Source organism: Chelonia mydas, chromosome 26 (genome assembly GCF_015237465.2).
Source record: "Chelonia mydas isolate rCheMyd1 chromosome 26, rCheMyd1.pri.v2, whole genome shotgun sequence".
NCBI classification, from domain to species: domain Eukaryota; kingdom Metazoa; phylum Chordata; order Testudines; family Cheloniidae; genus Chelonia; species Chelonia mydas.
This window is the reverse complement of record NC_057859.1, coordinates 10117581-10140201: the sequence shown is the minus strand read 5'-3', so window position 1 is coordinate 10140201 and position 22621 is coordinate 10117581. Positions and strand designations below refer to the sequence as shown.

General features: G+C 41.0%; 1 protein-coding gene across 8 annotated transcripts in view; it reads left to right on the top strand.

The window, feature by feature from the left end:
* The window catches only part of SLC23A2 (solute carrier family 23 member 2), a 128867-nt gene extending 106854 nt beyond the window's left edge, over positions 1-22013 (top strand). For all 8 annotated transcript variants that reach the window (XM_037886498.2, XM_037886496.2, XM_043536163.1 and 5 more), the window contains 8 exons: positions 1973-2093; positions 2867-3023; positions 4928-5075; positions 5704-5809; positions 13662-13791; positions 13956-14093; positions 15523-15618; positions 16430-22013. In XM_037886498.2, the coding sequence (XP_037742426.1) occupies positions 1973-2093; positions 2867-3023; positions 4928-5075; positions 5704-5809; positions 13662-13791; positions 13956-14093; positions 15523-15618; positions 16430-16662 (1129 nt within the window). In that variant the 3' untranslated portion in view covers positions 16663-22013. The remainder of the gene's footprint in view (positions 1-1972; positions 2094-2866; positions 3024-4927; positions 5076-5703; positions 5810-13661; positions 13792-13955; positions 14094-15522; positions 15619-16429) is intronic.
* The last annotated feature ends 608 nt before the right edge of the window (positions 22014-22621 follow it).

Below are 22621 nucleotides of genomic sequence, written 5' to 3'. Positions count from 1 at the left end.
GATTTGGAACAGGAAAATATGGAAAGAAAGAAGCTTAAAATCTTGGAATTGGGAATGGAACCTACTCCTTTAGAATTTCAAAAAGGGTTTATATTTAGGACAGCTTAACTCAAGTTTTTATGTAGTTTGCATTCTGATTTGACTCACTAGAGCGAGACTGGCTCTCAAGATAAGGACTAGTATCTTGTTCAAGGTCAGCAGAGAATACCATAAGAGACTAGAGAAGCATATGAGGTCACTACTTTGGGTAGGACCTGGAATAGGCTTTCATTCAGGTCGTTTGTTAGTAATTTTTAGGCATTAAGACTGTTCTCTGCGATATTGAGCTTGAGTAAAATATTAAATACCGTGCCTTGTTTACCCTCTTCACAGTATGAGCAGCAGTGACTTAAAATCTTACAACAGTGCTAAATTAATATTTTTTTAAAATCCTTCTAAATTAGAAGTTTGCACTTGTGACCCTGAGGCAAGTCCAAAACTCGAGTCAGGTGCTTTGGCCCAAGAAAAATGGTTGCTTAATACTAGAGCTTATAGGCATTATTGTAGTACAAGTAATAAACAGTATTATTATTATTAACACTAAAGTTTGAATGGAACTGGGAATATTGGTCTGCCTGGGAGAGAGATCTTGATATTTGTTTATTTGCCATCCTACTCAACAGAATGGTGTGGGTGGCTTTAGCAGTTCATGTTGCCCTACAACTCTGCATTACACATGCTGCATCTTCCCCTGCTTTGTGCTCTCTCTAGATGGATCTGCATTTCTTTCACTTTTGAACACTTTCTCCTTCTTTCTGTTGTTGGATTCTCAGAAGTCATGACTGGTTTTCAAGGAAAAATGTGTTTTCTGTAAAAACTTCGCAGTGGGATGGGAATTAGAGTTTGGCTTCACCAGAACTTACTTTCCATAAATCAGTTGTGCAGTTCTTATGTATTAACCTAAAGGATAAGTGAAGTATACCTCTGTGCTAGAGAGCCAGCACAGGTTCTGTATATCACTTAAACCCTATTTTGAGAACTTAAGTGGTGTGTAAGCCTTGAGCTGTCCTTCTGCATAGGATGAAATTTCACCCTGTGCTAACGTGTAACTCGTTAATCTTTGACTGTTGCACTTGGACGTTGGAGGGTGAATACGCCACAAAATTTGAGCCTTTAAGAGCTGATGCTAGAACTGATTTTTGGTAACTTACTTAATGAATGTTTGTAAAGTGCTTTGGAGATGATATGCTTTATGTAAGTACCGAGTATTAAGATCTCGCCATGTACTTGCCTCCAGCCTGTCTCTGACCTCCCCTTCTGCGTATTTAGCAGTGAGACTTCATAGAGTCCTAGACATCTGTGCTTTCACACACGGGCTATGGATAGTGGCAGCGCCCTAAAGACAGGAGTTATAGAGAACAATCTCTCTCCATCTCAGTGGCTTTCCCATCTCTGAATATGTATCACTCAGTGGCCTAGATCTCTTAATCTCGCTCCCTCTGTTCTGACCTATTTACCTCTAACTGTATTTTGACAGGTTTCAGAGTAGCCACCGCATTAGTCTGTATTCGCAAAAAGAAAAGGAGTTCTTGTGGCACCTTAGAGACGAACCAATTTATTTGAGCATAAGGTTTCGTGAGCTGCAGCATTCAGTGAATGCATCCAATGAATGAGCTGAGATCACGAAAGCTTATGCTCAAATAAATTGGTTAGTCTCTAAGGTGCCACAAGTACTCCTTTTCTTTTAACTGTATTATGACACTCTAAAGCATGTGTACATATTTTATAGTATTGGATTTCTCATTACAATGGCTTCATACTTAAAGTATTCATTTTCTCTGTAAAAATGTGTTGTCTTGGTTAAGCACCAAAACATGCTGCTATACCTTGGCTGTCTGAATGTCTGCAAGAGATTACAATATTATATTCGTAATGGGAGGGATTTTTAACGTACTGATGCGAATGATTTATGGCCCTTTTTTCTCTCCCTCAGGACTATTTTCCTAGTGTTGTTGTTTTCCCAATATGCAAGGAACGTCAAATTCCCCTTACCCATTTACAAATCCAAAAAAGGATGGACAGCCTACAGGTTGCAGCTTTTTAAAATGTTTCCTGTAAGTAATTCCATTTGTCTTTGATTTTTCCATACCACAGGTTATGGTGAAATAAAGTCTGAATGGACTCTTCCCTCCTCCTCCCCCCACCCCCACCCCGAATTGGTGAAGACTATTTTGATTTTTCTATAACCAGCTGAGCAGATCACAAAAAATAATAATGGGGATAACGCCACAAATGCACTTTTAAGAAACTCCACAAAATTTCTCATTTAGTACAGGAAATGGTGACAAACCTCTAGTATTCATAGTCCCCATTCTTGCAGCTGGCTCCATGTGGGCTCACCCCTGTGCCTGTGCAGAGCCAGTTACAGGGTACAGGGTGGGGAAAAGGGGGAGTGAAGGAGTCTGGAGGGGGAAGGAGAGGTTCACAACTAAAATTTAGCCTTCCAAAGTAGGGGGTGGTAAAGTTCACTATCTTCAGGCTTTCTGTAATATGCACTTGAGTTATGTGAAAAGCTTCCTTTTATGTTTTTGTTAAAATAAAAACTAGTGCAGTCATTCCTGAAGTACTCATTTGGAAGCATTCACTGATTTAAGAAGGGGGAAAAGTCGACTTGAAAGCTTTTCTAGATGCAGTTTAATTAAAGGAAAATCTACCCAAGAAGTTCATTATAGGATTTATTATTCTGGTTTTAAGTATGTCTGATATGTAGGTAATAGAGGTTTGCATGAACAATTCACTATTGATGGCCATTTCCTTGTTGATAAATGGAAACTTGTGTTCACTTTAAATACTTTTTTTTTCTTCCCCCCCTCCCCCTCATCCGCAGATTATTCTGGCTATCCTGGTGTCATGGTTGCTTTGCTTCATCTTTACTGTGACAGACGTCTTTCCCCCCGACAGCACAAAGTATGGGTTCTATGCGCGCACGGATGCTAGACAAGGAGTGCTGTTGGTAGCACCCTGGTTTAAGGTTCCTTATCCTTGTGAGTATGTTACAAAATGTGTACAAGTGCTGGGAGTTAGAAGGATGCTCACGAGCATCCTTTCAATGTTCCTTGCTAACATTACTGACCATGTCATACCATTGGGTTCTGATGTGTTTAGACAGTAAGAGGGGTGGGATTTTAAACTGACCTATAGAAACCAGGAGTTTTAAACCTGGTTATGGCTTTCCCTTTACATACAAAAACAGCACAAGCCACAGGGTCTCATTCAGAGAGGTGCTGAGCACAAAAGAGTAACCTTTTATCAATGGATACGGCAAAGCAGCTACTGGGATTCCTGGGAAATGATGGGTTTAATTTTCCTTAACACTCACTTGGTGATGTGCAGTTTGTTGCGCAGCAAGCTGTTACTTTCATATATTCCACTGCTAATAGCACTGTAAGATATAGGTGATGTGGCGAGTGCATATAGCCCTGTTAAGCTGCTGAGGTCATTGAGAGCTATCGTGAGAACAAATGGATACAGGTGTCTCGATTTTAAGCCACCTAAGAGCATCACTTAAATGCACAGGTCTGGGGTTTTATATTTTGTTTTCCCGATTGAGCACATTTCTTCTTATCCACTTCTGATAATTATGATGAAAATTTTCAAATTTGGGAGCCTGAAATTGGGCACCACTATAGAAGTGGCCTGGCTTTCAGAAGGGCCAAACTCCCATTGTTTTCTGTGGGAGTCTGAACAAGTCTGAAAATTAGACCACTTCTGTTTGTTGGCCTAAATAATAAACCTAAGTGTCAAACCTTCGGCATCAAATTTGAAACTGTGGGCTGGTGTCTGAACTCCCTTACTCTATGTGCTAGGGGAATTTCCAGAGCACTGCACAATGTCCAAATGGAAGTATATACAACCTGGTAATTTTAACCAATTAAATGCTGCAGTGTATCTTTTTACTTTTGAAATGTGAAAGTGGGTTGGAGAAACAGGATACCTGGGGCATAAGTGAGTTTTACAGTAAAACTATTAGACATTTATTCTTTTGCTGATGGATCTAAAGCTTAAAATTGGTAACTGAGGACTTACCGTCACATTTCTCATTAACACAAATTGCAGTTTTACAGCCAAATTTAATTGTGCCCCTTCTGAGGTGAAAGGAGCAATACCAGAAATGCATATCAATACTATCACACAGAAATGAGGCAACTGTGTTTTGGTTTTTCGTGTGCTTTAGTTCATATTGAACATTTTAAAGAAGTAGTTTCTGAAGTATGTTTTATAAAACGTGATGTAAAGCAAATGAAGATTTTTGGGGGGGGCGGGGGAGAGGTGAGGAGGGAGGGTAGTGGTATTATTTTTCAAATCTAAGATGGATTAGACTTCCCTGGGTGACTCACTAATATATGCATAACTTACACTGCTTAATTGGAAGAGTGCCTCAGTCTTTAAAAAAGATGAAAGCATCGAGGCAGTGGTTATGAAAACAATGGCAATTTTCAAATCAGGCTTATTTTAGTATTGTGAAGGTTTGGAGAGATGGGGTGTTAGTATGTGGATCATCACAGCTGGTAGTTTGTCCTTTTTAGATAGTTAGCCCTTGAAGGCAGAGACCAAATGTGCAAACAAATCATAATTATGTGATCAGCCCACACTGATCTGATCTCAAGCTGCAGCTCAAATCATTGAGATTTATCATGAATGCAAGCAGTTGGTTTTTAAAATGGCCAAGCCAGTTAAAATGGTTTAATCTCTCTAAAAACTGTAGTGGTTTACATTTAAGCAAGTGTTTCTGCCTCTCATATCTAGTTGAACTAGATAGAGTTTTAATGAATGATCTTCATAGGCGATAGTCATGCAATCTGCAATGGAACCAGTGTTTTTACATCTTAATAGCTAAATTATTGTCTTCAGTAGAACAAAAGAGATTTCAGTTTTCTTCTCTTCACAGTTCAGTGGGGGTTGCCAACGATTTCAGCGGCTGGAGTAATAGGAATGCTTAGTGCAGTTGTTGCAAGCATTATAGAATCAATCGGAGATTACTATGCCTGTGCAAGGTTGTCTTGTGCTCCTCCTCCACCTATTCATGCAATAAATAGGTAAGTCACTTGGAAAAGAATAAGCATAGTATTATCTGCTGTCATGGCTGCTTCATATTCTGGCTGAGATAGAGTTTTGTTATCAGATGTTTTGGTATCACATTTTACAATATGATCAAGTCTAGAACCCAATGATCTGATTTCTAAAACATAACTTCTTTGAATTGAGCCGTTTTATGAAATAGAATACTCAAAGCCCAATCCTGAACCTGCTGAACTCAGTGGAAGTTAGACGTATGGCTTCAGTAGGAGCAGCACTCGTGTCTATCCTAATATTGCCAGAATCATTAAACGTTTGGGCTTTAAATTCATTCTAAGGAATCAGTGTCGGTATCTTGTTAAATGCAGCTGAAATTTAATTTTAAGAGTAGAGAGTAATTCTAAACGTTGATTTTTCGACATCATTATATTTTCCTAAATTGTTTTACGAATGTAGAAATCTAGGATGGGGCAACGAGACCCCACTGTGGTTGGTTAGATGTACCCAAGTGTTGAAATGTTCAGTGGATCAGAACTTGGGGACCAGGGACTATGATAAGCACCTACTTACTGTGCAACCATTAATACATTTTGAAGTGAGAGTATTTTAATCTAAAAGTTTAACTCTTTTTCTCTTCATGAATTACAGAGGGATTTTCATTGAGGGTCTTTCCTGTGTTTTGGATGGAGTATTTGGTACTGGTAATGGATCCACCTCTTCGAGCCCTAATATCGGGGTCTTGGGTATCACCAAGGTACATGTTCTACTCTCATCAGCCAGTAATCAGTTCCCTGAGTATTGCTTGATCTTGTAGTACTCTGGCTCTCACCATTGATATTGTTTCATGACATAACCCTCTACAGGGAAGTAGTGCTCTCTTGTAGCTTGTCGTGCAAACCGTCTGCCACACAATATTTTGAACTTCCTTCATCTGTCTACACTGTCAAGATGTCCATTATGAACAAGAGATCGTAAAACCTTTTCTTTGTTTTGTCGGAAGTGGTTAGAAAACCTATTTCAGGAATGTAACATGAGATCAATTGGATCTTTGTGCAAACAAAGTTGATTTTACAGTCTTCAAATTGGTTGGGCTCTAAAGTAAATTGAAATCAATGCTCTGGTATGTGAGGTAATTCATAACAATGACTAAACATTTTTACACACAGTGTAATACAGTGCAAACCTTAAGGCCTTGTCTACACGGGGCGGGGGTGTGAGTCGCCTGTTGAGCAACACTGGTGAAATCCCCCACTGTGTGCGGCACGTACTGGGGGTTTGCCCTGGTGTGCTGTTGCATTGATGTAGCCACATCAGAGGTTAAAAACCCCCTTGTAGGTTTAAGTTAAGTACCTTTGTCCTTGGCTTCTTATTAGTTTGTAAAGCACCTAAAATGCTTTGGATGCTATATTTCTCATGTGTATTTTGAAAATGCCCTGTGCTTTAGGCTTGTTCAGCAAAGTATGTCAGCATATGCTTAACTTTAAGCAGGTAAGTCGGTCCCGTTAGTGGGCCCCCCACGACAGAAAGGATGTGGACAAACTGGAGAGATTCCAGCGGAGGGCAATGAAAATGATGAGGAGGTTGGGGCACAAGACTTAGGAGGAGAGGCTGAGAGAACTGGGCTTATTTAGTCTGCAGAAGAGAAGAGTAAGGCGGGATTTGATAGCAGCCTTCAACTACCTGAAGGGGGCGTTCCAAAGAGGATGGAGCTCGCATGTTCTCAGCAGATGGTGGCAGATAACAGAACAAGGAGCAATGGTCTCAAGTTTTAGTCGGGGAGGTCTAGCTTGGATATTAGGAGAAACAGTTTCACTGCGAGGGTGGTAAAGCACTGGAATGGGTTACCTAGGGAAGTGGTGGAATCTCCATCCTTAGAGGTTTTTAAGTGCCAGCTTGACAAAGCCCTGAGTGGGAAGATGTAGCTTTGAGCAGGGGGGTTGGGCTAGATGACCTCCTGAGGTCTCCTCCAACCCTAATCTTCTGTGATTCTATGATAAGAATTAATGGGGACTATTCACATGCTTAAGTAGGCACATGCTTTAGTAACTTCCTGAATTGGGACCTTAGAATACACACTGATTTGTTCAACCTCCATTATTAATATTGTTAAGGATATCAAATTACTTAGAGTAACCATTTGTTATGAATGTCCATATTTTTGTCAAATATTTGGCATAAGTGATTGTGGTGTTTGAACTCAGCAATCAGATCCAGCTGCTTCTTGCAAATGAAAATAGAAGATGTACACAGCATATACTGGATCTGTGATGACAGATCTCAGAAAGCGTATATTTCATTTTCAGTAATTGTATTAAATCTTTTTATTTAAATTTATCATCTAATTTTCAAACTCGTTGGGCGGTACAGAGGGATGGCTTCATTTTCTTACGTACACATAACGTTCTGGAGCATCTTTATCCATTTTTGTCTCTGCTAAAACAAGCGTATTTGCTTTGGCTGAGAATAGAAATTCTAACAGCGCCATCTGCTGACTGGACCTCTCTCCTCCTTTTTATTATTGAAGGGAATTCCATAGGAAAAAATTAGTGTAAATGTTTATAAAAAGAGGTTTAATTATAAAAGGTTTATTGTGACCAAATAATCTCAATGTCTACTGCCTAATTTTCCTGGGAGTTACCATAAGGCAAGGAGTACTTGTGGCACCTTAGAGACTAACCAGTTTATTTGAGCATGAGCTTTCGTGAGCTACAGCTCACTTCATCGGATGCATAGCATATCGTGGAAACTGCAGAAGACATTATATACACACAGAGACCATGAAACAAAACTTCCTCCCACCTTACTCCCCCGCTGGCAACAGCTTATCTAAAGTGATCCTCAAGTAGAGCCATTTCCAGCACAAATCCAGGTTTTCTCACCCTTCCCCCCCCCCCCCCACATACAAATTCACTCTCCTGCTGGCAACAGCCCATCCCCCTTTTGAAACCCCTCTTTATAATGCGCATGATAATCAAGGTGGGTCACCTCCAGCACTAATCCAGGTTTTCTCACCCCCCCCACCCCCCCCCCTTTTTTTCCAAAAACCACACACACAAACTCATTCTCCTGCTGGCAACAGCTCATCTTACAATGTGCACAGCAATAATCCAAGTTTAACCAGAACGTCTTGGGGGGGGGTTTTGCAGGAAAAAAACAAGGGGAGACAGGCTACCTTGCATAATGACTTAGCCACTCCCAGTCTCTATTCAAGCCCAAATTAATAGTATCCAATTTGCAAATGAATTCCAATTCAGCAGTTTCTCGCTGGAGTCTGGATTTGAAGTTTTTTTGCTTTAAGATAGCGACCCTCATGTCTGTGATTGCGTGACCAGAGAGATTGAAGTGTTCTCCGACTGGTTTATGAATGTTATAATTCTTGACATCTGATTTGTGTCCATTTATTCTTTTACGTAGAGACTGTCCAGTTTGACCAATGTACATGGCAGAGGGGCATTGCTGGCACATGATGGCATATATCACATTGGTGGATGTGCAGGTGAACGAGCCTCTGATAGTGTGGCTGATGTTGTTAGGCCCTGTGGTGGTGTCCCCTGAATAGATATGTGGGCACAGTTGGCAACGGGCTTTGTTGCAAGGATAGGTTCCTGGGCTAGTGGTTCTGTTGTGTGGTATGTGGTTGTTGGTGAGTATTCGCTTCAGGTTGGGGGGCTGTCTGTAGGCAAGGACTGGCCTTTCTCCCAAGATTTGTGAGAGTGTTGGGTCATCCTTCAGGATAGGTTGTAGATCCTTAATAATGCGTTGGAGGGGTTTTAGTTGGGGGCTGAAGGTGACGGCTAGTGGCGTTCTGTTATTTTCTTTGTTAGGCCTGTCCTGTAGTAGGTGACTTCTGGGAACTCTTCTGGCTCTATCAATCTGTTTCTTCACTTCCGCAGGTGGGTATTGTAGTTGTAAGAATGCTTGATAGAGATCTTGTAGGTGTTTGTCTCTGTCTGAGGGGTTGGAGCAAATGCGGTTGTATCGCAGAGCTTGGCTGTAGACGATGGATCGTGTGGTGTGGTCAGGGTGAAAGCTGGAGGCATGTAGGTAGGAATAGCGGTCAGTAGGTTTCCGGTATAGGGTGGTGTTGATGTGACCATCGTTTATTAGCACTGTAGTGTCCAGGAAGTGGATCTCTTGTGTGGACTGGACCAGGCTGAGGTTGATGGTGGGATGGAAATTGTTGAAATCATGGTGGAATTCCTCAAGGGCTTCTTTTCCATGGGTCCAGATGATGAAGATGTCATCAATATAGCGCAAGTAAAGTAGGGGCGTTAGGGGACGAGAGCTGAGGAAGCGTTGTTCTAAATCAGCCATAAAAATGTTGGCATACTGTGGGGCCATGCGGGTACCCATAGCAGTGCCGCTGATCTGAAGGTATACATTGTCCCCAAATGTAAAATAGTTATGGGTAAGGACAAAGTCACAAAGTTCAGCCACCAGGTTAGCCGTGACATTATCGGGGATAGTGTTCTTGATGGCTTGTAGTCCATCTTTGTGTGGAATGTTGGTGTAGAGGGCTTCTACATCCATAGTGGCCAGGATGGTGTTATCAGGAAGATCACCGATGGATTGTAGTTTCCTCAGGAAGTCAGTGGTGTCTCGAAGGTAGCTGGGAGTGCTGGTAGCGTAGGGCCTGAGGAGTGAGTCTACATAGCCGGACAATCCTGCTGTCAGGGTGCCAATGCCTGAGATGATGGGGCGCCCAGGATTTCCAGGTTTATGGATCTTGGGTAGTAGATAGAATATCCCAGGTGGGGGTTCCAGGGGTGTGTCTGTGCGGATTTGATCTTGTGCTTTTTCAGGAAGTTTCTTGAGCAAATGCTGTAGATGCTTTTGGTAACTCTCAGTGGGATCAGAGGGTAATGGCTTGTAGAAAGTGGTGTTGGAGAGCTGCCGAGCAGCCTCTTGTTCATATTCCGACCTATTCATGATGACAACAGCACCTCCTTTGTCAGCCTTTTTGATTATGATGTCAGAGTTGTTTCTGAGGCTGTGGATGGCATTGTGTTCTGCACGGCTGAGGTTATGGGGCAAGTGATGCTGCTTTTCCACAATTTCAGCCCGTGCACGTCGGCGGAAGCACTCTATGTAGAAGTCCAGTCTGCTGTTTCTACCTTCAGGAGGAGTCCACCTAGAATCCTTCTTTTTGTAATGTTGGTAGGCAGGCCTCTGTGGATCATTATGTTGTTCAGAGGTGTACATTGGTCAAACTGGACAGTCTCTACGTAAAAGAATAAATGGACACAAATCAGATGTCAAGAATTATAACATTCATAAACCAGTCGGAGAACACTTCAATCTCTCTGGTCACGCAATCACAGACATGAGGGTCGCTATCTTAAAGCAAAAAAACTTCAAATCCAGACTCCAGCGAGAAACTGCTGAATTGGAATTCATTTGCAAATTGGATACTATTAATTTGGGCTTGAATTGAGACTGGGAGTGGCTAAGTCATTATGCAAGGTAGCCTGTCTCCCCTTGTTTTTTTCCTGCAAAACCCCCCCCCAAGACGTTCTGGTTAAACTTGGATTATTGCTGTGCACATTGTAAGATGAGCTGTTGCCAGCAGGAGAATGAGTTTGTGTGTGTGGTTTTTGGAAAAAAAGGGGGGGGGTGGGGGGGGGTGAGAAAACCTGGATTAGTGCTGGAGGTGACCCACCTTGATTATCATGCGCATTATAAAGAGGGGTTTCAAAAGGGGGATGGGCTGTTGCCAGCAGGAGAGTGAATTTGTATGTGGGGGGGGGGGGGAAGGGTGAGAAAACCTGGATTTGTGCTGGAAATGGCTCTACTTGAGGATCACTTTAGATAAGCTGTTGCCAGCGGGGGAGTAAGGTGGGAGGAAGTTTTGTTTCATGGTCTCTGTGTGTATATAATGTCTTCTGCAGTTTCCACGATATGCTATGCATCCGATGAAGTGAGCTGTAGCTCACGAAAGCTCATGCTCAAATAAACTGGTTAGTCTCTAAGGTGCCACAAGTACTCCTTTTCTTTTTACGAATACAGACTAACACGGCTGTTACTCTGAAACCTGTCATAAGGCAAGGGTGCAAAGAGGCATGTAAACTTTGTATGGGGTTAAAAGCCTAACTGTGGGCAAGTCTACACTTGGGGGTTCAGAAGGGGGGGGGGCAAGCAGGGGCATGCCCCAGCCTCGGGGTGGGGCACAGAACGTGCCCCTCCAAAAGTGGTCAATTTTTTTATTCCTGCGTATGCCCATCTACACTACAAACACTGCTTCGGTGCAGCTACGCTACTGTAGTGCTTGGATGGAGATGCTCTAAAGCTAACGGGAGAAAATTCTCCTGTCAGCTTAGTTACTCCACCTCCGCGAGAGACAGTAGCTGTGCCGGGGAGAGGAGCTCTCCCACCAACATAGCGTTGTCTACACAGAGGGTTAAGGCTGGTATAACTATATCACTCAGGGGTATGAAAAATCCACACACAGTTGTACCAAAGTAAGTGTGTAGTGTAGACCTGGCCTAAGATATGTCAGGTGATCTGGCACACTGTGGACTAAAACTGAGCCTGTTATCAGTGTAAAGTCTGTGGGTGTAAAATACACCCCTGTGCAGAGTGCATCACAAAGCTCATGCACAGCTTAAGGTCCAATTTTAAGTGGCCCTTGGATAGGGCCTAGGCCTTATGCTAGACCCCTGCTCCGGTGAATTTTACCCTGTGAGAAGAGAATTGAGTGATGTATCTGACTACAGGGCAGAAGCTTCAGGCATCTTGCGCTGCAAACATTCATGATGAAAAGAATATTAAATGTCAATAAGATACTGATTTGCTGTACGCGGTTTCCTCTGGTTTTGAAATAAGAACCTTTTTTGTTCAGTTTATGTGTAAGTCTCTGGGAACATGAACGCAGATCAAATTCAGAACTGAACTCGATGTTTTCAGTAATAGACTACTCACAGTGGGATTCAAATCCCAGTTGAGACTTCATTTGTTTAATGCCTAAAGGCTGAATATTTGCATGTCAATTTCCTTTTTACTGGCTGGGGGTGTAATGCTGATTCAGTTTTCAGCAATTTTCACTCTCTATCATCAAGTAATCAGTAATGGGAAAGGGATAGCAAGTCAGAGGGAAATTAATACTATACAAATAGGAAAATATTTTCAATCAAGATATTTTGCAGAGTTGTTTGCATTGCTAATCCACTAAATAACTAATGTTGACCAGTCTGGCTTCTCTTTGCAATTGGTCTCTTCACACGTAGCGGGTAAGACTGCGAACGGTTAAGCAATGAAGAACATTGTGAAAATAGTCTCCTCTACCCACAAAGGCATAATGTGCTTCTTTTTAAAATTCAAATGTTACATAATTGCAGCATGAGCCACTCTTGCTTGTGTCTGACCCTGTTAGCACCCAAGCATTCTGAGGAACTGATAGTTGCTTATGCTGAGTGTCTCTTTTTGGGTGAAGCACCCTGTTATACCTACTGGCTCAGTTAAGGGCTCAAGCACTGGAAACACCCACACATAATAGTGATTTTTATTACTTACGTTCTGTATGAAGCTTAACATTGCTGAATTCAAAACCTCTGAAAGGTTTATGCTGGGAGCAAATTTTCAAACATACCAGATTTGGGTCCTGTGCATACAAATATGTGGGTATGTACACCAGGTCTCTCTCTAGTTCAAAACATATTATACTTGTGTATAAACATACAATACAACCTAAAATGTAAGAGTAATACTACACTATAGGTTCCACAATTAGTATTTCCGTTTCCATAATGTTTTTACATTTTAAAGTTCCTGCAGCATTAGCTGAGCCAAATTCTGCAGGTGACAAATACTGTAGCCGCTTAAAAGAGAGATGACTTAAAATCAGTTACATGATCTGAGGCAGGGAAATTACACGTGACTGAAGTGAATTGGAAGTGAGGCAAAATTTCACTCCGTTGCTGTTAGCTGGCGATACGTTTTTCTGCAAGGCGGTGTTAATGTGGTGCCAATGCAAATGTATACATGTTGGTCCCATTTGTTAAAACCGTCTTGGGGGAATTTGTGTTACATGGCTTATTTTAATTTTTGTAGATGGGACCAAACTACATTAAGGAAACCATGCTGGGCAAGGTTAATGATTCTTTAGTTTCAAAACAGCCTAGTTTAAATAAGCAAAACCAAACCATATTATGTCACTGTTGAAGTACAACCATGTTCCAGCTGTGAAACCCAAGACATTTGTAAAACTGTGCAGCCAGTATTTTAAGAAGAGAAAAAAAAAATCTAAATGGAAAATTGAAGCAGCTGGTCCTAAAATTGAGATCTCTGCAGTTTCCGCTCCTCTGATGATCTCCAGTTCCTGTAGGCTGTGGGTTTGGGGGAATTGTGCTGGGTTTTTCACTGGAGAATTCACAGTCAACCCTATGTATATTGTCTCGGCCAGAGTAGCTACTGTTGTGCAGGGTTACTTTGCTTCGTGGTGTCGTGAAGGACTACAGGAGATGGCTGGGCTCTGTTTGGAGAGAATTTCAAGAGGGATTAGACAATAAAATATAGATTTTGCTAGTGTAAAAAGTAAGATATTAAAGTTGGTGTAAATGTGTATTTTTCTGAAGTATTCTGCTTCATTCCTCTCCCTTTGTGCTTCATAGGTTGGAAGTCGTAGGGTTATTCAGTATGGTGCAGCCTTCATGCTCTTACTTGGAATGGTTGGGAAGTTCAGTGCGCTCTTTGCATCCCTGCCTGACCCAGTGCTTGGAGCCCTCTTCTGCACCCTCTTTGGTAAGTGTCTTTTTCTCTGCTTCTCTTCATATGCGAGTTGATTGTGTGACAGCCTTTGACCTCTGTGGTATGTACCTGTGGCTGTTAGCTAACCTTTGAACAAAATTGTTGAACGAAAAGGAGGGAGAGTCTAAAAGTTCGCACTCTTCATTGTTTTTGTTTAGGAATGATTACAGCTGTGGGTCTGTCCAACCTCCAGTTCATAGATTTAAACTCTTCACGTAACCTCTTTGTACTTGGATTTTCCATCTTCTTCGGACTTGTCCTTCCAAGTTATCTCAAACAAAATCCACTGGTTACAGGTACGAACTTCTGATTCGTTGAAAATGTTGTACCGAGTGAAACATGGGCTAGTGACAAATACTTTATTAAAAAAAATAATAATAATAATAATAATCAAGGTCTTACCTACAGTAGGAGCACTTTGCCAGTATAGGTATATTCAAGTGTAATGTCCGAGTGTGGAAGCACCTTATCCGAGCAAAATTACACTTTCCCTGGCATAGCTTATTCCATGTGCAGATTTGCCAGAATAATTAGGGCTTTTGCTGGCACAGCTATGTGGGTCAGGGATCACATGCCTGACCAACATAGTTTATAAAAGAATGTAGGGTACACCTGGACTGAGAGCCATAAGTAAAGGAGCAGATATATTCCCAGTACAGTGAGATGGTGAGACCCAAGAAGGTTGTTCCAGATGGTGTGGAGATGACTTTCTCACCTCACCTTCTGTGGGTGACATTGGAGAGGGATGCAGGGTCTGGAGAGGACCTACTGCTGGATGGGTGGAAGAAGAGTTGAGAAAAGTGTGCATTTAGAAAGCAAGAGCTAATCGATAAAAGGTTTGAAAAGCACTGGAGAAAACGTTGAGCTAGATCTTGAAACGTGGGTATTTGTGTTAACCTTTGACAAGACTGTGGTGCGTTTGTCACTTGCAGATGTATTTTCGAGAGAGATGGCCTCAAAATTCAGTTTATTTCAGACTTTTTAATGACTGATTTCTTAACTAAACCATGGAGAAGCTGTTTTGATTTCTGTCACCACTGGGACTGACGCAGATATGTAATGTTTGAAGAAAGCCCCTGAACCAGAACCATTTATTTTGGTGAAAGCTACAAGTCTAAACTAAATTTTAATCATGCTGCTTCAAAAGCAGATTCAGAGGCTAATCTAGCTGTTCATTTTGGCTGAGATTCGCTTTAAGGAAGCGGGAAGAACTAAATTCAAAGCAATAATAGAGTAATCCTTCATGAAGAACCTTGTAAACTACTTGCCATTCCAAGGAACGATAGTGAATAGTTGGGTTGTTTGGTCAACATCATTTTGAAATTTGAAAAAATCTCATATTTTTTATCTAGTAGTTTTTTCATTGCATTAACAGAAGTGTCTCCCATATATTTATTAAAGAAAATGGTAGTCTAAGCAATCTGAAATGAATTCCTTTCAGGTTAGTTTCCTGACTGATTTAAATCCAGAACTGTAGACTCTAAAAAGAGTAGGTAAGGCACATACTTCCCTCAGTCTTACATATTCGACTAGCTTAGTGGCAGATGCTCCTGTAAACTGTTTGCAAGGACCTAATCCTCTGTTCTTTGCTTACTCAAGCAAGGCCCCCCTTGAGCTCACTGGGATTTTTGCCTGGTTAAGGTATATGAGATCAGACCCCCCAGATAGGGTGTGGACATGTAAAAACTGCAAATCCTGACCTAATTCTTTTTCTTTTTCTTCTAGGAATAGCAGGTATCGATCAAGTGTTAAACGTTCTTCTCACTACAGCCATGTTTGTCGGTGGGTGTGTGGCCTTTATTTTGGATAACACCATTCCAGGTGAGTTTTGTGATGTCGTTGTAATTGTCTTTGAAATTTAAACGGCTTCACCTGCCTTTCTGAATGAGGGTTCTCACTGTTAACTGGGGAGGCGGCATGGCTTGGAGATGAGAACGCAGAACTGGGATGCTGGAGACCAGAGCTTAATTCTTGGCTTGAATTCACTGACTTGCTGTGATGCCTTAGGCAAGTCATTTAACGTCTCTATGCCGAAAGGGCAATGTAAGTTAAAAAATGTACTGATGATTACGAAATGAACCCAGGGAAAAGAACAGACTGTTGAAGCCACTTCCTTAGTAGAAGATCATATAAGGTCTGATCCTGTTTCCATCAAGTCGCCATTGACCTAGGGCTGGTCTACACTACAGGAGAGATCGATCCAAGTTATGCAACTTCAGCTACGTGAATAACGTAGCTGAAGTCGACGTACTTAGATCAACTTACCGCGGTGTCTTCACTGCAGTGCGTCGGTGGGAGACGCTCTCCCGTCGATTTCCCCTTGCGCTTCTCGTTGAGGTGGAGTACCGGAGTCGACGCTAGAGCGATCGGCGGTCGATTTATCACTTCTATACTAGACCCGATAAATCGACCCCCGCAGGATCAATCGCTGCCCGTCAGTCTGGCCAGTAGTGTAGACAAGCCCTTCGAGGTGTAGGAGCAACTTTGTACTCGATGCTCTACCTTTACAGTGAAGTTCTGTTTTTCCCTGCCCGTGACTACGATGTGGCTTCCTAGACTGGCTGCTTGTGGAACATGATGTTTTTGAAGTAGAATGAGTCCCCCCCCTTTTTTTTTTTAAATTTAACTTCAGGAAGCCCCGAGGAGAGAGGAATCCAGAAATGGAAGAAAGGCGTGGGGAAAGGCAGCAAGTCCCTGGAGGGCATGGAAACATACGATTTGCCCTTTGGCATGAACTTTATCAAAAAGTACAGGTGCTTCAGCTTCTTGCCCATCAGTCCCACCTTCATGGGCTACACGTGGAAAGGCTTCAGGAAAAGCAGTAACTGCAGGAGTTCAGACGAAGACTCTGAGGCTACCGTATAGCCTTGGTTGCAATTATATTATCTCGTTGTAGTAACAGATGTATTTGCAGTTTCTTGCTGATTAAGAAGCATTAAAATATATGTTTTGTATATCTGCATTTAAATTCTGGAACCAGAGCTGAGACAGATTTAAAAAAAAAAAAAAGCTTTCCTGTTGTGGATGGTGATGGCTCTATATAGTGTGTCTGGTTGCCTAATTGGTTACCGATCTGGGTAAAATTTAAGTGCCCGAGTCCCATTTTCAGAACAGGTTTAGGTTCCTAAGTGCCTAACTAACATTTGAAAATGGAACGTGGGCTCCTAAATTACTTAGGTGCTTTTGAAAATTTTATCCTCCGATTATTTTATTTAAATCATCGCTGCTGGCGTTTTCGGCACATTCATTGCTGTCAGTTAGTTGTGCCAGACAATTTAAATCCTTGTGTGAAATGAGTAAATACCGTTTTATTCACTTGTAAAACACAGACACCAGTATCAAGTCAGTTGTATTTTTTTCCAGTTATAGCTCATACATTCCATATTTTTTCCACACAGCCACCTGTAAATCAGACTTTATATTGTTGTGGCTAATGGTTATATCACTAGAATATCTTCACAATCGTTGACAGTGCATTCAGAGATTTCCAGACAAGTGTTTCCTTACTAAATTACGCCAGATAAAAGCACTGCTTGACACACGTGATCTACTACTGTGCAAGACTCACTTAAATAGGATTGCTCTTGTCTGCCTGGCAGCTAGCCACCTAACTGGTGCCTAAGTCCAAGTTCTCTTTAAGGGATGTGCCAGCTTTATTTTTACTTGGATAGGGAACTATTTAACTTCAAGACGGTTCCATTTTCCTAGCCCAACCGCTTTTATCATTACAATGCAGTGCATATATCCACTTTAATCACAGACTCTTCCTGAATGAAAATGTGAATTTGTCTAAGCAGCCCCAGATACGTAGAAATCAACAGGGCAAAATATCAGCATTTGCTTATTCTGACTTGTACCGAATTTTCTTCATCCTGCTCAGATACGATCTCGGTCTGACTAGTGCCACTTGAGTAAGAGCGGCCTATGTATACGTTGCCTTTTTCCCCTCCTCTGGGGACTCTCCCAGCAGCTGTTTGTTTTTACAAGTGGATTTTTTAAATAGCAGAGACACTGCATTTGGCATCGTCATCCACTGGATGGTTTTAACGGGTATTGGGCCCAGTGACGGTGCCATTCAGATATTTTTTTTCTGGAATAGCCTCAGCTCTGATGTTATGTGGATGTTAATGCTCATCATGCATTCATAATTATAAGGTTTTATTCATGTTTAATGTTCTTACTATTGCAAGTTAGTTTTAGATGTCAGTGTTTCAGTGTGGCCCCAAAAAAGCATTTTTAAGCTGTGGAGATCATCAGGGAAGTGTAGTGTAATGTACTCTTAAGGCCAGTATGCTCTACGATGCTTGCGTTTTGTATCTCTGGATTAAAAAAAAAAAAAGGTAAATACTGTAATTCACTAATATATTTATCAAAGTTGACTACTGGACGGGAGCAGTAAATTTTGTTATTGAAGCATGGACGGGCTGGGGTGGGGGAGGGGAAGAAAATTGCTTAATGGATCAGTATTGAATAGTGCAGCGTCAAAATGATTCCATTGATCTCGTTTTCAGCATGTCATGGCTGTTTATGCAACGTATTTTTATACAACTTTTTCCATAACAAACCATGTATTTGTTCTTGCTCCAAGGAACCTTCAGTAGTTTGCAGTGGTGGTGTCAGTTGGACTTTGTTGAAAGCCAGTCAGAAGAATTATTGTGTAGTAGACAAAGTGATGTCACCTGTAGTGCAAAACTGCTCTTACGTTTTCTATTTTGCTCTCCAGGCCACGAGAGGGGTTGCAGAAATTACCCGTCTCCTTAGGAACGGATTTGGCCAAGAGCACTGATCAGTAACACTAAGCTTCTAAATTTTCCACCTTTTATTTTATGTGCAACCAAAGATGTCAGGGTGGGGGAGTTGGAATTAAAAAAAGAAAAGCCACTTGTTTGAGGTGGTTATAATCATGTAAAATGCCAAAGCTGGTTCATTTATAAATGTGGGGTCAGGAAGGCAAAAGTCTGAATTAAAGATGATGCCACTACTTAAAAACAGACTTCTAGATACTTAAAATCTGATAGTACGTTTTTGTTCTGTGGACTCAGCAGCGAATGTCATGCTTGAGGCTTCTCTGATCTTTTCCCAAAAGAGCGTGTTAATATAAGGCAGTGGAAAGAAACTAAAATCTTATAACAACTTTAGGAACAATTTGGCTACCTTACAAGGTTGTTGGCAGAATGACTTACATGTTAACCCTGAAATGCCAGGAAGCTTGTGCATTCTTGTATTAGCATGACGCGTCATACAGTAGTAGACAACACAATGGGAAATCCTGACTTGAAAATTAAATAGATTTTTTCCTACAAGATCTTACTTTGGATGAAGTAAAGTGCCGCACTCACACGAATGGCCTATTAAACATGTTTGAAAGAACAACCACTTTAAATAGTCTTTAGGTGCTGCGTGGTAGTTGGAATCAAGCAACAGTTTAACCATCATTCTGAGGACTTGTTTTTCTGAGATACAATACCATCCTTGACAGAAGAAAGTACATTGGATTATGTAAAGCCAGAGCCGCCTCCATCTAAAATCTTATGGTTAGATTTTAATTCTTCCCTGGTCCTACCACGCTGATTCCATTGACTGGGTGAGAGAAGTTGAGCGAAATATATACCGGAGGATCACAATGTGTAGCTGACATGCTTCGCTTTTGTAGCCACCTTGACTTGGCAACACGAAAACTAGTATTTAGTGTGGTTGAGCAGTCCATTTTGTAACGAAAATCCTGAAACGTTTAACTTCTGAGAAAGGTGACTTCTTGAATCCTCTTCTTTTAAGAAAGCTAATGGTTAACGTTGAGCCTTAATTTTGCAAGGACAACCAGAAGAGAGCTGATGAAACACTGCTTATAGCAAAATGTTTTAACAAAGTCACTGGCGGCGCATTTAACGTCTGATAATGGCAACATCCAGAATGTGAGATGTCTCTTTGTGTATATCTCCGCATTCTCAGATAAGAGTGGGGGAAAGGCTCAAGTGCACAGTTTTGCCTGCGGAAGAGAAATCCCCCTTCTGCGCATCTCTTTCTGAGAGGAATCTACAGTTGCCAATCAAATACTAAGTGCAGATTTTTAATACCTTTGTTTATGGTAGGAGAATCCACACACCCCCAAAAACCAAAACAACAACAAAACACGTTAAATTTGAGTTAGAATGGTGTCGAAATGCTGTTAACTTTAGGTGATGCAAAGTTTACCACATGAGGTGCTGCAGGTAGATACGCTGCGGAGTTTTGCTCTGTAATTTTGAAAAGCAGTTAGATACTTTAAAAGTTTCTTGTTTACGTTTATACTTAAAGGGGTGAGTTGGTGTGGGAGATGGAAATAGAAATACGGTTGTTGTTGCAATACTATGTGTTTGCTGTATATGTAATTGTCTTTCTAATTGAGAAGTCAGACAATACTGTATAAAGAAGACAACACCTACTAGAAGGACTAGAAGAGAATGAGGTGTTTCAAGTCGATTTAAATCTAGAATGGCAAATATTCATGGCGAAATATCATTTTGTCGTATCAAAGGTGTATAACTATATTCAAAGCAAAATAGCTTTGGGGCTTTTGTAGCCAATCTTTTATTGTATTGATCTTTTTGGTTAAATTAAGAACTCTTGCTAACAAGTTTTCTAAATAGAACTCTGACAGATTATTCATCTTGAAAATTTACATTTCACAGCAAATTTACCTATGACTGAGGAATGTCCTATTCGGGTGTGTTGACTGGCTAGCTTGATCAGTCACCTATTGGGGAAAGCATGACTTCTTCCTTTTTCTTCCAAATTCATACTCGGGATTTGCTTTACACCTTTTAATACTAACTTTCAATATGGCAACTTGGTCTGTACATGAATATTGCAGTATTTTATTTCCATATATTAAAAATAACATTTCCACTCAGGATAACTTTCACAGGTTTCCTGGGAGGGAGTGGTATGATTGTCATGACAATGTCATGTGGTGATAGAATTTCTTCATTGACGAATCGATAGTAGTTGTGTATACTTTATTTACCCGTGTTCGTTATTCCTGAAAACGGAAGGGTTTCTTATTGTTCACGTCGCTACCGAAATATTGTGACTCGCAAAGTAGAATCAACACGAACTGAAATCCTTGGTACTATGTATACAGCAAGAGGTGTCAGTCAGGTAAGAACAATCCATCTTGGCAATGCCTTCATACCAAAACAGTGTCAAAAATATTCAGTGGGTTAATATCACTTATGGTATAAACAGCACTACAGGCACCTGTGGTTTACAGCGTCTGACGGTTTAAGTTAGCCATTGGATGTTTGCTCACAGTCCAAAGCAGCCAGTGTCTGGTGGTTTAAGTTAGCCATTGGATGTTTGCACACAATCCAAAGCAGCTTGTGCTAACGTAATTTAGATCTGAATAAAAATGCATGATGGACCAGCACAACCTTGGTTGTTTTTCTAAGTGGCCTTCTCAAACCAAAAATAATCACTTTTTCCTCTCCAGAAAATCTTCCAGTGGTTTGTTTCCCATTTGGTGTATCTCTCGTAGGACTTCTTGCTCAGGCTTATGTTAACCTTCCTGGACGTGGGATAACCAACGTCGCATGTCCACCTCTTTATGTAGCTATTTACAATACTGGAGGAGGCCACACGCTTGCCGGTATTTAGCTTCCGCCCAAGAGTCTTCTATACAACATAGTGCTGGGCTGCTTTAAATGTGGGGGATTCATATTTAGCGACATCCAAACCATTCCTGTCAAGTTACAATTCGATTGTGACTGTGCACATTGTCATCGGTACTTATGAATGTCAAAGATGTATTTAGACTTGCCTCCTGTGTTATCTGGCATTTATTGTGACATCTTTGCGTCTTGCTGCCAGTCCAAATTATTGTACTTTTGTCTGTTTATAACAACCTTTGGCATAACAAACTATTGACTGTTCTTAGACAGTGGGGATAAATATTTTTCCATGAGTTTTTTCTTTTTTTGTGACTGACTTTGGCTGTAAACATTTTTATTTTGTGTTATACCAAGGGTTTTCTGTTTGTTTGTTTGTTTTTATTTTTTGAAAAGTGTAATTCTTTTATGGAGTTTTCGTATTTTGTTTTTCTAACATTGCTTCATTAAACGTTTAAATATTTAAAAAATATGTAATATTTGGACCAGATGTTGTGAATAATAGTAGATAAAGCTATTTTATTCTGTATTTTTAAAGCCTTTCAGTATAAATAAACGCTGACATAGATGCAACTTGGCAGTTGGTTGGTCGTATTCATTTTTCAAGAAATATGGAACTCGCACAGAGAGAAGCAAAGGCTTATTTATCCTTTTTATTTACAGCGGTGTCTTGAATCTTCCAGTTGAGATTGGAGCTCAGCTATGCCAGGTGCTCTACAAATACAGAGAGGCAGCCCGTAGGCTTACAATCCAAATAGACAAGATAGGCAAAGGGCAAGAAGGAAAACAAGCACACAGAGAGATCACAGAGCAGATCATTAGGAGAGCTTGGAACAGAGGCCCCCTTCTAGTTGCCAGTCCAGTGCCCTGTCCACTAGACCACAGTGTGTTCCCTTAATCCAGTTTAAAGGACCAATGAACAGGTTAATATTAAGATCGTAAGGGAATGTGTTTATTTTCCTATTTTACTCCCTACCAGCATATGAATAGACCAAATAGCTGTTCCAGGGCTTTTGTGCTATTTTTGCTACTATTTTTGAATGGCTTTTGAAAACAGCAGAGGTGATGGATTACTGCTGCCAGAAATCAGACCAGTATGCTGCCCCCTAGCCTACACAAAGGGGAGTTCGTGGTTGACTGTTTCAAGGAATAACTTGTCTAATAAAAACTAAGTTAAAATA